The sequence below is a fragment of the Scaptodrosophila lebanonensis genome, unplaced genomic scaffold, assembly GCF_003285725.1.
Source record: "Scaptodrosophila lebanonensis strain 11010-0011.00,11010-0021.00 unplaced genomic scaffold, SlebRS2 tig00000001-arrow-pilon, whole genome shotgun sequence".
Classification (NCBI taxonomy): Eukaryota; Metazoa; Arthropoda; class Insecta; order Diptera; family Drosophilidae; genus Scaptodrosophila; species Scaptodrosophila lebanonensis.
Genome location: NW_022060529.1, coordinates 23,509,992 through 23,522,404, shown reverse-complemented (window position 1 = coordinate 23,522,404; position 12,413 = coordinate 23,509,992). Strand labels below are relative to the sequence as shown.

General features: G+C 35.8%; 1 protein-coding gene across 4 annotated transcripts; it reads right to left on the bottom strand.

The window, feature by feature from the left end:
- Positions 1–105: 105 nt before the first annotated feature.
- On the bottom strand, positions 106–8,593 carry LOC115630129 (PTB domain-containing adapter protein ced-6). Of its 4 annotated transcripts, XM_030526748.1 has the most exons (8): positions 8,193–8,549; positions 8,044–8,124; positions 4,401–4,644; positions 3,489–3,922; positions 3,199–3,425; positions 1,950–2,360; positions 1,751–1,881; positions 106–677 (listed from the first exon to the last, which is right to left on the bottom strand). In XM_030526748.1, the coding sequence occupies exons 3-8, from the start codon at positions 4,629–4,631 to the stop codon at positions 621–623; spliced, it is 1,491 nt and encodes a 496-aa protein (XP_030382608.1). In that variant the 5' UTR covers positions 4,632–4,644; positions 8,044–8,124; positions 8,193–8,549; the 3' UTR covers positions 106–620. The 4 variants fall into 4 exon arrangements, with proteins under 4 accessions (XP_030382608.1, XP_030382612.1, XP_030382601.1 ...); XM_030526752.1 differs by lacking the exons at positions 8,044–8,124; positions 8,193–8,549 and adding an exon at positions 8,570–8,593; XM_030526741.1 differs by having other exon boundaries at positions 8,044–8,549.
- Positions 8,594–12,413: the final 3,820 nt, after the last annotated feature.

The following is a 12,413-nucleotide window of genomic DNA, read 5'->3' as shown; positions in this document are numbered from 1 at the left end:
CATTTTATTTTACACAATAATAATAATAATAATAATTTTCTATATGTAATAACATTATACAAAAATTGTTCATTTTGCTGCGCTATACAATAATTCATCGTGTGGTTTGTTTTTGTTTTTCAACATATTTTTATAAATACATAATATTCGTTTATAGTTACACATTTTATACAAAATTCTCACATTTAGTTTTTAGCGTTTTCACATTATCACGTAATTGACGTATGCATTTCTCTTTAAACTGTTTTTCGCGACATTGATTTAAACTAACAATTAACTATTGCAACAATTGAAACGTTTAAACAAAGTGCATTGTGTTGTTTACTTCTCAATAATAAGATTATGCAATAAAAAATCGACAAAAATCATAAATACAATATATAAACAATAATACGAATTGAATAATTATGAATTGCTCAAACAATTCTGTTGGCGAATTTTGAATAGCATTGCACTAAAGCGTTGGAATGTGCGCGAATCGGAGACAAGAGAGATTGGGACAAAATCTACGACTTGCATATGCATGCAAAATATTTATATGTATATAGTAACATAAATTTGCGCTTTATAGTTGTTATGCATATAAAATTGTTTTAATGGCTTTGTTAGCACCACCGATTTCACTTGCGCAATGGATCCAGGCTCTCCAGCGAGAAGTCATCGATGTTCAATTTGCTCTGAAATACAAAATGAAATTTTTTTATAAACATTTGAAATGTATGTTTGTTGCTGTAGACTTAATCAACTTTACGCGCGTATTATTTTATTTATAAAAATAAAACTTAACCGATAACAGATTTAAGGCATAAAAGGCTATGGTTGATTTCGAACCAACGCAACGCGTTTACGAATAGGATATTTCTTTCGTCCTGAGAACATACCTTTGACGGTATCTGGAATTATTGTTTAGCCTTTCTGACATACACCCCATTGGACTTATTAAGAAACTATGTAGAACATTCATTTCAATTTGTTATGTTACAAAGAGGTATGGATTTCTTCAACTTCCCCATCATTTAAGGCTTCTAATCCCATTTCAGTTCGGCAGAAACAGACAAGAATGCAATGTTCGGGTAGACCGGGCCCAACTCTTAAATACACTGTACTACATCCCACAAAACTTGTCCTGCTTATGCAAAACGGTTATGGCTATATCGACTCGTCAAAATGATCAAAAATATACTTATTACCACTAACCATTTTATCGCTGAGTGAAAGTTATTGGAACACATATCAGAAAAATTTAAGTTGACTCAGTTTAATAAGAATGAACTCTTTAATACGGATATCCAACGAAACTGGGCCGAACTCACTGTACGTATATGTTAACGGTCTATTACGTATAAACTTATTTTTCATTCAACATAAGTCGTTACAAAAAACAACAAATTAATATATAAACACCAAAGCAGATGTGGTTATGCAAATTGTACCGACACAAAACTCGAATACGAGCAAGTTAAATACTATTTAGTATACTTTTTACAGCTTTATATACATATACATATATGACGAAACTTAGCCTTATGGTAGCCAGCAAAGGTATTCAGTTCGGTAGCTTCTGCTAAATGACAAAAAGGGTCCTTAGTCTGAAGAACAATCGATGCTTTTAATTTTAAATACACTTTTCAAGCTTCCAAAAATGGTGAATTGTTAGCTATCTTTACTTCTTGCCTTATGCAAGCGCAGTCCTGAATTACTTAAATACTTTGTAACTTATAAATATTGTCATATATACATATATACTAACCTTAAACACGCTGGGTCCATTCATCTCGAATGGATCCGAGCCGAATAGATCAGTGTTGCCGTTGAGGCCATTGTTGTTGTTGCCCAACGGTGTAATGCGACGCGGTGCTGCAATTTTGGGCGGTGGAGCCACTATGGGTTAGAAATAAATCGTGAATACAGGCAGGATTTATTTTGCATATGGTAAGGGAAGGACTTACATAATGGTGGTGTTATGTTTAGCTCGCTGGAGAAACCACTGCTGTTGATGCTGTTGTTGTTGTTTATCATGCTGCTGCTGTTGTTGTTCTGCAGCTTGTGATCGTTGTTGTTGAAGAAAAGCTGCTGTCCAAAGCTCTTTGAAGGCTCAAAGCCAAATAGATCGTTGCTGATCGCATTACGGCCATTGCTCAAATTGTCGTTTATCTCGTCGGCGCGTGGATCGAAATCGCTATCCGAATCTGAGTTGAGCAGCAATTCGTCCATTTTCTGGCTATTGCTCTTGCTGCTGCTGGTGCTGATTTGGCTTGAAAGATTGTTGCGCGGCGGCACAATAGGCAAGAACGAGTTGGGTGACGATGAGTGTGTCGATACCGTCGTCGAGTTGGTGTCAATCAACAGTTTGTCCTCATCTGAAAAGGTTACAATTGAACACATAAGTATCTAAGCATTTGAACTTCCCAAAAGTTTCAGAGAAAATGAACAATTATAGAATATATAAAATATATATATAAAATAAAATTGTTTCCTTTTTAGTTATCGTTCAACACTATACTAGCAAATCTTTAATGGCCATTATCCGCAGCCCACAAATGATGCAACATCGATAGAACGATTTTTTAAAACTATGTGCTATAGTGGTCTCAATATATTTTTGACGAGTAATGGCAGGATACTTCGGCGCAAAAGCTCCTGCATGATGGGTAAATTATTGATGAAAACAGAAAATCAGACCAATGGGCAGAAGGACATCTATGCTGTTTATATAGTATATGTATCTAATACATATAATCTGCCATTCTTTCTTCTGCGCAACAATTTAAAAATTATATATACTCCCTCACTTTTCAGCATACAAAAATTTAGTCTTTAAATAGAGAGGATGCTAGAAAATTCAAACAGTTTCAGTAATCAATTAAGTATACTCGTATCTAATTATTTTGTCTAAGGCATAACGGGTATGTCCGCTATCATTAAATCGCTAGAGACGTTTGATTATGGCTTCTGTTATTCTTAGAGTGCCTTGGTTATCACCGTGACTAGTTTGGCTGTAACCCCTACAGTAATGGGATTGTTACCTTTCTCCCTGCTTTTCCATTTATTCTTGCTGCGTTGGTTCAACTGTGTATTGCACAAAAAGCAATTGAAAACTTCTACAATTTGTCTTGTTTGACTTGCGAATCGAATCGATTTAAGTAAGTAAAATGTTTAGAATAAATGTCTTTTGACTGAAGGCATTACGAAACTTACCTAGCTTGCCATTGTGTAGAGCTTCACCGCCATACAGTTCAGCGCTTGGCGCCTCCACAATATCCTTAATGCCCAACTTGAACAGCATGGCATCCAGTTCGGCCTTTGGCAATTTGGCGGACAGCTCCTGCAGGCGTTCCTTATAAATGGCAATCGTTTGCTGCAAATGATCGATTTGCTGCTGCGCTTTGTTCAGATTCGTCTTTTCATTGCTGTCCATGTATTTCCTGCGGAGTAAGTTCCAAATTCAACCGAGTGTTCAAGAAAACGTAAACTTGGTTGTTACTCACCTGTAGGCCAAATCGAAAGCCTGCCCAATGGTCAGCGTTATGTCAGACGCCAGTTTATTTGATATGAATACAAAGCACTCGTGCGTTTCCTCAGCCTTGGCGCTGCCATTCATTCCAGTGCCATTGTAACCATTTGTCTCAGCGCTGGACTCTGGTGTCTTCACGGTCTTGGCAATGAAACTAAAGAACTTCTTGACGCCTTTCTCATCCGCACAATACGAGATATTGTACAATGGAAACTGATGCAGTATCTTATGCGTGCGCGGCTCCTGTATTGCCACACCCTTAATGCTTATCGTAATCTCCAGCTTCTTGAATTTTTCCTGTGTACCCGTTTCCGCTTTCTTCATTTGCTGTGCGAACTGCAGTTTCCGTATAGCATCTTTGACCACCTCAATGCCTTTGGGCTGATCCACGCTCAGGTTGCCAAAGAACTTTCAAATGTAAATGGATTATTAACGGAGATGGTTAGTAAGTTTTCTCGTTTATTTACATCAATTTAACAGCCACGAGATTTTAATTTGAGTGCACATTAGCACAAAGAAATTTATGCATGGATAATTCGATAAAATTATAGACCTTTAGTACTTAATACTTTACTATTTACACATACATATATGTATGTAGACATGCGAGTAATTCCTATGACTAAAAATTATCTGAATGTTCCTACATTTGCTAATATTGGTGAACTATTTACAGCAATTTAATCCATTTCACACTGGGAAGAACCTTTTAAAATAATTTCTCATAATTTTTGGTTTTCTTTTATGCTGCTATATTGTAAATCAAACTAAGTCTATTTTTCTCAATTGCCCCATTTTTTGTTCCCTGGAAAAATACCCGAAAAACACTCTTTATATTGCATTTTGCAAACATAACTGTGTAATCTTCACAAGAGAGGGTATTCACCTTGACTAGATAGACCGCATGTCCGTTGATGAGCTGCTCGGGCGTGTGCAGCCAATTGCGTTTGCCGTTCTTTGCCTCGGATTTCGCGTCACCATTGTTGTTGCTGTTTGCGCTATCTGTGTTGTCCTTCTCCTGCTTGTTGTTGTTTTGCTTGTTCCAGAACTTCAGCTGCGACATTTTGGCCGTCTTGCCATTACCCGCGCCGCTGTTGGTTGCTGGTTGATAAGGCATTCTGATCAGCCGGCTGTGGAAGAATGAGTTTTGCATTGAGTTGAGCTTGAACTTTGGTTGCGCTTATCGTTTCCGTTGCTGTTGTAGTTGTTGTGATTATTGTTTTTTCGGATCGGTAGTTGCTACTGCTGTTGACACGCCTGTACATGTGCCTATACAGTTAACATACGTATACATACATACATATATACATATACTTATATACATACTTATGTATGTATGTATTGCTTGTTAGGGGTTTTTCCCATCGTCAGCTAAAATTAAATTTGCAAAAATTCCTACTGTCGCCAGAGCCAGACGGTTGGCTAGGTTTTAGCTACAACTGCTTTGCTAATTATTGTTATACAATCCAAGTGAATCTAAGTGTATTCTTTTGGCTAATTGTAAGTCGTGCTTGAGTTCCTGCATGCATACTTTTATTTCAAATGTGAGACGTCCGTCCGTCGATGCCGTGAAAACCAGTTAATAGTACAGAGTGCAAATGTACCTATCAGTAAAAACCCAAGCAGTTGTAGTGGAACCTCACTTAAGTCGCAGCCTGTGTTTTAGCCACTTGGGGAACCGTCACAAGACACAATAAGGCAAGCCAAGCCAATGCAAGGTTTCGCAGAAATACATATAAAGCAAAAAAGTAGAACAGTCTGAAGTCACCTCTATAAAAGTCACACCTCTGAGTCGTCGTTTTTGTGAACTCTCATGCAGTTCTCACATTTCGTGTTGTCTTGTCTCATAATTAAGATAAATCTTGCGAAATATTATAAAGCTTTTTTCACCAATACAGCCATATTAAGTGAGCATGTTTTTTTCGGCCAGTTATGGAGTCGATTCTCGATAGGTGGAACCTTCTTAACATAAATTTCCCATTTTTGTTTTGAAATAATGCGCAATTTTTTATTTTAATATAGCTTGCATAGGTTGGATTCGTCCAAAACAAAAATACAAAACTTATAGGAATTTGTTCTCCTAGCTTTTTGAAGGGCAACTTGCCAATTCGTATTTTTCCATCGATGGAAAATTATTCAAAAATGTTCTACTACTTTCGAAATATTTTGTATTTTTTCCGAAACAATTCTTAAAATACAAATACACCTAATTCTGTTATTACACTTTATTATTTGTACTCGATTTTGAAAATTAAAAATTGCATACAATTTTCTTTAGAGATAAAGAACCAATTACCTATTTTTGCTTATGATCAATGTCTTTTTTTTACACGGTTGTTTCTGGAACAATCTACCGTGAAAAACAGAATAAGGTGTACATATGTATATACATACAGTTGTATTTATAATTATAGGGAGGTGATGTTTTGAGTTAGGGAAGTTTGACTGTATAACCGAATGTAAATATGTATGTACATATGTATGTACGTATGAATAGTATGTTTGTTTGATTTGTTTTAAAGTTTGCCAAGCCAAAGCGTTGGGAGCGTTAGGCAATAGCAAAAAAGCGAAAGCCAAATTGGCCGAAACTGGCGAATGGTGATGATGACGATCCGGCGACATGTTATAAAACACAAATCAAAAATAGCACAAAGCCAGCTTAACGAAATTAAAAGTGAGGCACCCTGTATATGGCAATTGTGCGCAATTATGGCGCTGCGCAATCAAACAACAAAAATTGAGAAAAACGACAACGCACAAAGTAAACCACGACGAGACGAACAAATATCATGTAGACGGGCTAAACCGCAGTAACAACTGTTGCGGAAGTCATTGTCGCTGTCGTTGGTTTATATTGTTTAGCATGCAAAATGCGTGCGTTTTATGCCACAGATTAGACGACGATGTCGACGAAGACGACAATGAGTCGCAAGTAAATATTGTGGATTGTTGTACACCGAATGTCGCCGGCTGGTACGAGAATATGCTTGTAATGCAGTACATACACATATAATCCATATGTAAATACATATATACATATGTATGTATGTACAAATGTGTGCCGTACTGTATGTAAGTGTATGTACATGTATTCAATTATGCCTGCGTTCAAATTAGTTTGCTGTGCAGCGACTGTAAAATTACTTTGGCCTGTATCTGTCTCTTTCATATTTTCTACTGCCCTCTTCATCTCGTCTGTCATAATTTATGCAGGCGTGTTGGCTGTATGTGTTTTTTAAACGTTGATTTATGTTTTGTCTAGACCACGACAACGACCACAACAAAACTTTCTTTTATTAACTTGTTGCGTGCGCACTCGACTCAAATGGCCTACAGCTTGATGAGGGGCACAGGCGCAGCTGTTGCCCAGTAGTGTGGCAACACTGGCCAAATCCGTTGTTGCCAGCAAACAGGTGTTGTGCCTTGCGCAAAACCATAAACAAATTGCTGTATAAATATTTGCCGACATACATACATACATACATACATATGCATATATAATCGTGCGTCTACAAAGTCTTTAAACACATTGCACAAGTTAAAACTATGTAAATATTATCATCAATAAAACTTTCATAATTAGTAGGCCTGTACAGGCAAATACAACCCCGGCGGATGGTGAGGGTGGTAGATGAGTTGAAACACACACGCACACGTACTCAATTATGATGCTATGCAAAAACGGGCATACAATTAAACACACTGGCACACAAAAAAGTAATTATATACACGTATTTGCACTTTTGCTTTTCGTTGCTTTAAATGTTGTTTTCGTTATAATGAAGCCGCATACCGTTTGTTTAGCAAGCGTTAAATTTCGATGAAAATGCTGCCTTCCGAAAAGAAAAACTGTTACAAATTTTCACCACAATCTCGGACAGCTCAGGAACAGCGGCGGTTCGTACACGACTAAAGGCTGCTGCGTACTAAGCAACAAAAAATCAAAGCTTCAACATTTTCAAGCCCGCACACAGCATCGGAATGGCTATCTGGGTATTGTTTGTATGTATGTATGTATATGAATGAGCATATATTGTATGTGTGTGTGCATAAAATGAACAATAAACAATTGTTAAGATTTGTGTTGTATGCCGCTCGCTGTGAGTTAGATCAAGATTAGAGCGGGATGATGATCTGAGATGTGATCGTGTGTATCGTCAATTGAACATGTATTTATTTATTAACAAATGAAAAAATGCAGCAGTATGTACGTACATACATATATGTATGTACATATGTATGCATGTATGTATGTAGATGAATATGTCGTTCGCTCGCCAGCTCTCAAACTTGGTCGGGACAGTGCCTTTTGTTAATGACAATTCTAAAAGTATCCAAAAGATCAGCGCGACGCATTTCACTCAATCCCGTGGTTAATTACGATTTATTTTCCGCCTTTAATTTGACCTTATTTTTTTTTTAGATTATTATATGTATATATGTATGTATGTATGTATGTATCTATATATGTATGTATATAATTTCTTTAAATAAGAACGCATTCTAAAATGTGTTTATGCGCCACTTACTTTTCACTCGTTAAAATAAGTTCGCTAGTTTCGCTCGCTTTTTTGTTTAGATTGAATTTTTAGAGCGCCTTGCCTTGTGTGCTGATTGAAGAAATTAGTGCAATTGAAGCAGCTGCTGCACAATTTTACATTTACGGTTACAAACTTACACGCGACGCAAACTCACGGAGCAGACGGACGAGCGAAAAATAATGGCAACAACTACTATAATATGTGGGCGATGGAAGTGGAAGCTGTTGACATACATATACTTTATATTTGTATCACTTTGGTACGAATAAAAACAACCGTTTTGGTTTTTATTATTTTCTGAGCGCGCTCTTTTCGTCTTCTCTTTCCTGCACTATACACGAATATGGATCCGGATTTTTCTTTTTTTTTTGCAATACATATATTTTAATATACACTGCGCAAATGTACATCAAACGCGATAAGAGCGGCGGCAACAACAACAGCAGAGACGACTATAGCGACTACGAACCAAACACGAAATAAATTTAAAATTGTATTTTTCGAAAATCCTCACCACCTTCACTGTCACTGTCCGATCACGCGCTCATCCGCCAAGAGACTGCCGCTCAAGCTGCCATTGCGTTAACCAAAAAGTTATGAGGCCGTTTCGTTAGCACCTGCCAGGGCTGCAGACTTGCGCTCAGAGAGAAACTTCAGCGGGAGCAGCTGGAGTATAAAGGCGCAATTGTGCAGTTTGAAATGTGTTTTAAGTTAATGAGTAGACGTAATTAGAGTCTGCTGCTGTTCCAGCCCTGGTTTCTTGTAAATAAAACGAGTTATTGTACATAGGTATTGAAATGACCGGCCAGGTTGACACCTAAAATGCACTGTAAATGTGAAAAAGATGGTCCACATACAGATAGATACAGATGCGTTTACGTTTTAATGTCATTTAAAACATGTTTTAATGTGTTTTTTTTTAGGTATAAAATATATACAAAAATATTTTGCTAAATGACCAATCTAAATAAATATAGTAGATCGATTAATTTATATGCAATACACATATAGGTAGCATATTACAACTTTTTATTTCTGTTTTATTTATAGTCCCATTTGCAGTGTATCTATTTCGATCTCACACTCAAGTGCCCTTTCGTTGAAACTGTAGGTGATTAAGCGTAGTTTTCTCTTTTTCGTTCGTCGTACACACACATTCGACTTATTCCACTCATACATCCATATCAAACATATGCGCGTCCATTTGTTTGCTGATCGCTCATAAATACACACACATTTACATTGATACGAGTGTTTTTATTTATTTGTCGTATGTACCTGTTGTCTTTCAATTGTTTTAAAATTTTCCAGAAAAGACATTTGACAATTTGCAGATCGTGCATCGAGTTCAGAAAATGCCAAATTAATATTACAGCAACGAAAACAAACACAGCTACAGGTGGCTGGTAAAATACATGCATGCATGCCAGTATGTGTCATGTTGGGATTACCAGTGTGTGCGTGTGTGTGTGTGTCTGTGAGTCTTAGCTTGTACCAAAAAAACAAAGAGCCTGGCCACAAAACAATTTTGTTTTTGCTGTTACTGCTTTTGAAGAAGAAGAACATCAACAGGGCAAAAACAAAAATATACATATGTATATACATACATAAGTGTGTTATATACATGTACAAGTATGTAGGTATATAATGTGATACGTAATAGGTGGGTTTGTTTGGTTAAATTGCAATAAAACTGGTTTCCTAAGTCAAGCGAATAATGTACATACATACATATGTACGTACATGTATGTATGTATGATGAATACTTGTAAGAGTTTTATTTTCATTGTTGCCACAGCCTGGCCCCTGCTATTGCTTTTGTTTTTGGTTTTGTTGTAGTAGTCAAATGCATGCCGCTGCATATTTTCAGTTTTTCCTTTAAATTTGCCTTTTTGCTGAAAACCCACCTGCCCCTTCTCACAACCAACCGCAAACACTCATTGTAAGTGCATGTGTTTTTGTTGCAGTTGCTGGTGTTTCGGCGGCCCCAACAACTCCGTAGATGCTTCCAAACCGGCTTGGCGTGTATGTACATATGTACATTTATATGTATGTATGTATGTATGCCTGTGCATTCGTATGTATTTGTGCTTGTGTATAACTGCAGTTACTTGGCGCACCACGGCCCACAAAATAAATAAAAATAATGACACAGGCACTGTGGTCCCAAAAGGGCCCAGCTTTGATTTTTTCAAAATATCATATAGCTTCATTTGATATTTGGAATTTGATTGTCCCACTACAAACACGTTTGTTGGTTTGTTTAAATTGTATTTCACTCAATTAGACACGCAAAATTCATAGATTTCTACAACTTGTAAGAATAAAAACTAAAACTATATTCGCAACAAAGAACATAAAGATATAAAGAAACTAATTAATTTCTAAATCTCTTATTGGAAATAAATTGCTAAAAATATAATCAATGTTAAATGAGCTAATATAGCTAATTAATATAATTTGGTACGTTTTATTTTGTAACAATTACATAATAAAATGGCTAATACTTTTTCAATTAGGAATGTTTGTGATAATTATGCAATTTTATAGACAAAATTAACCAAGCAGTCGTATTTTACTACGGTTTTCTCGGTCATGAAATATAATTAAAAGAATTAATTAAAATCCCACCTCGTTTAAAACACCTAAATTGGTATTTTCGACATTTCTACAATTTATTAAAGAACTTGTCACAGTGACAAATTATTGCTTATAAACAAAAATAAATGAACAGTTTTATGGAACCTTCATGATAGTTCACCATAAATTTTGATGAACAATTTTGTTGTTTAAATTGAAAAGAAAAATTCATGTACGTATTTTATTGGAAGGGCTGCTAGTGCTTTGACAACAAAAAAGAAGATTATACTATATATTTTTAACATACAAGATGGCAATTTGTTATATTACACCGCCAGAATTACCCAGAAGGTTTTATTTAAAAACAATGGTTGGGTTACGCTTACTCAAGATTGTCGTACAGACGGTCATAGGTCAAGAGAAATAGTGGACTAATTTATTACTGTTTTGTAATTTATTTATACTTAAACCTGTACATACAACAGATGCTGTATCCACTGTGCACGCTGGTATTTGGCTGAGTCTTTTTAGCCTCACTTGCTGAATCACATTGCCTGTTAATGTTGTTGTTGTTGTTGTTTTTGCATTTCGCACGCATTTCCACACATTTTTGCAACAGCCGCGGCAACGGCGACAACAACAAAGGCAACGTGCACAATGTTGGCCATTTACAGTTACTGTAAATGCTGTTATTGCCATTTTCTCTGAACCAACTTTATTACCAGTTCCATTTTCCGCTGCAAAATTGCATTTTGTTTTCATTGAGGTTTTCGTTTTATTTTTTAAAATTATATTTGTACATACATATGTACATGTATGTGTCTATACATAATACGCACAGTTATGGACACACGAACAGTGCCAATTGTCACAAATTACTGATACTTATGTATGTATGTATGTACATAGGTTCAACATTCAAACATACATATTATATTCTATGCGTCAGTTCAGACCATTACTTTTCCTTTTACCTTTCATTTTTTGCTCCCCCCTCCCCACTACAGAATTGCGCCAATACTGTCATAATTCCAAAGCAACATCAAACATTTTATACACATTATTTATTTGTAATTTTCTTCCTTCATTCAGATTTCAATAGGATATTTCTAAGAAATCGTATCATCGGAATGATTAAACGCCATTTATTTTGTCTTCTGCTATAGGGGCGGATAATAACATAACACAGTTTTTTAGGTAGAGTATTTCAATAATAAATATCAGTTTGGTAAAAATTATTCAATAAAACAACAATTTTTTTGCAGTATATTTGCAAACATTACTTGTTATAACACTCGTATTATATATTATTAAAACATCACTGATCACATTGTGCGTCGTTAATATATATATGAATTATTTTTAAGATTTAAAAAAAGAATTCTTTACTTTCAAATAACGAAAGACCATAAAATCTACATACGTTTTCGCACCTTTATCGTCAAATGCGTAACATATCTGGGAACTTTAGTTGCATCCAATATTTTATCAGGTATTTAAGTTATGCTGCTTTTAAAATAGACCCATTATCTGGGTCTATTCAAAAGTCTGCTCAAAATTTCAGGTCCCTGAAGCAAAAAAAAAGCCTAATGCAGAGCTGAAGTTTTGGGCGTTCAAGTACTGGAGTAATGTTGTTTCGCAAATAATTTGGTTATTCTTAATTATTAAGTCTGTGCAAAAAAATATAACAGAAAGAAGGGACCAACTCCGACCCCATAAAGTATAATATACATTCATATGTATGTACATACATTCATTTGTATGTATGTAAATATAAA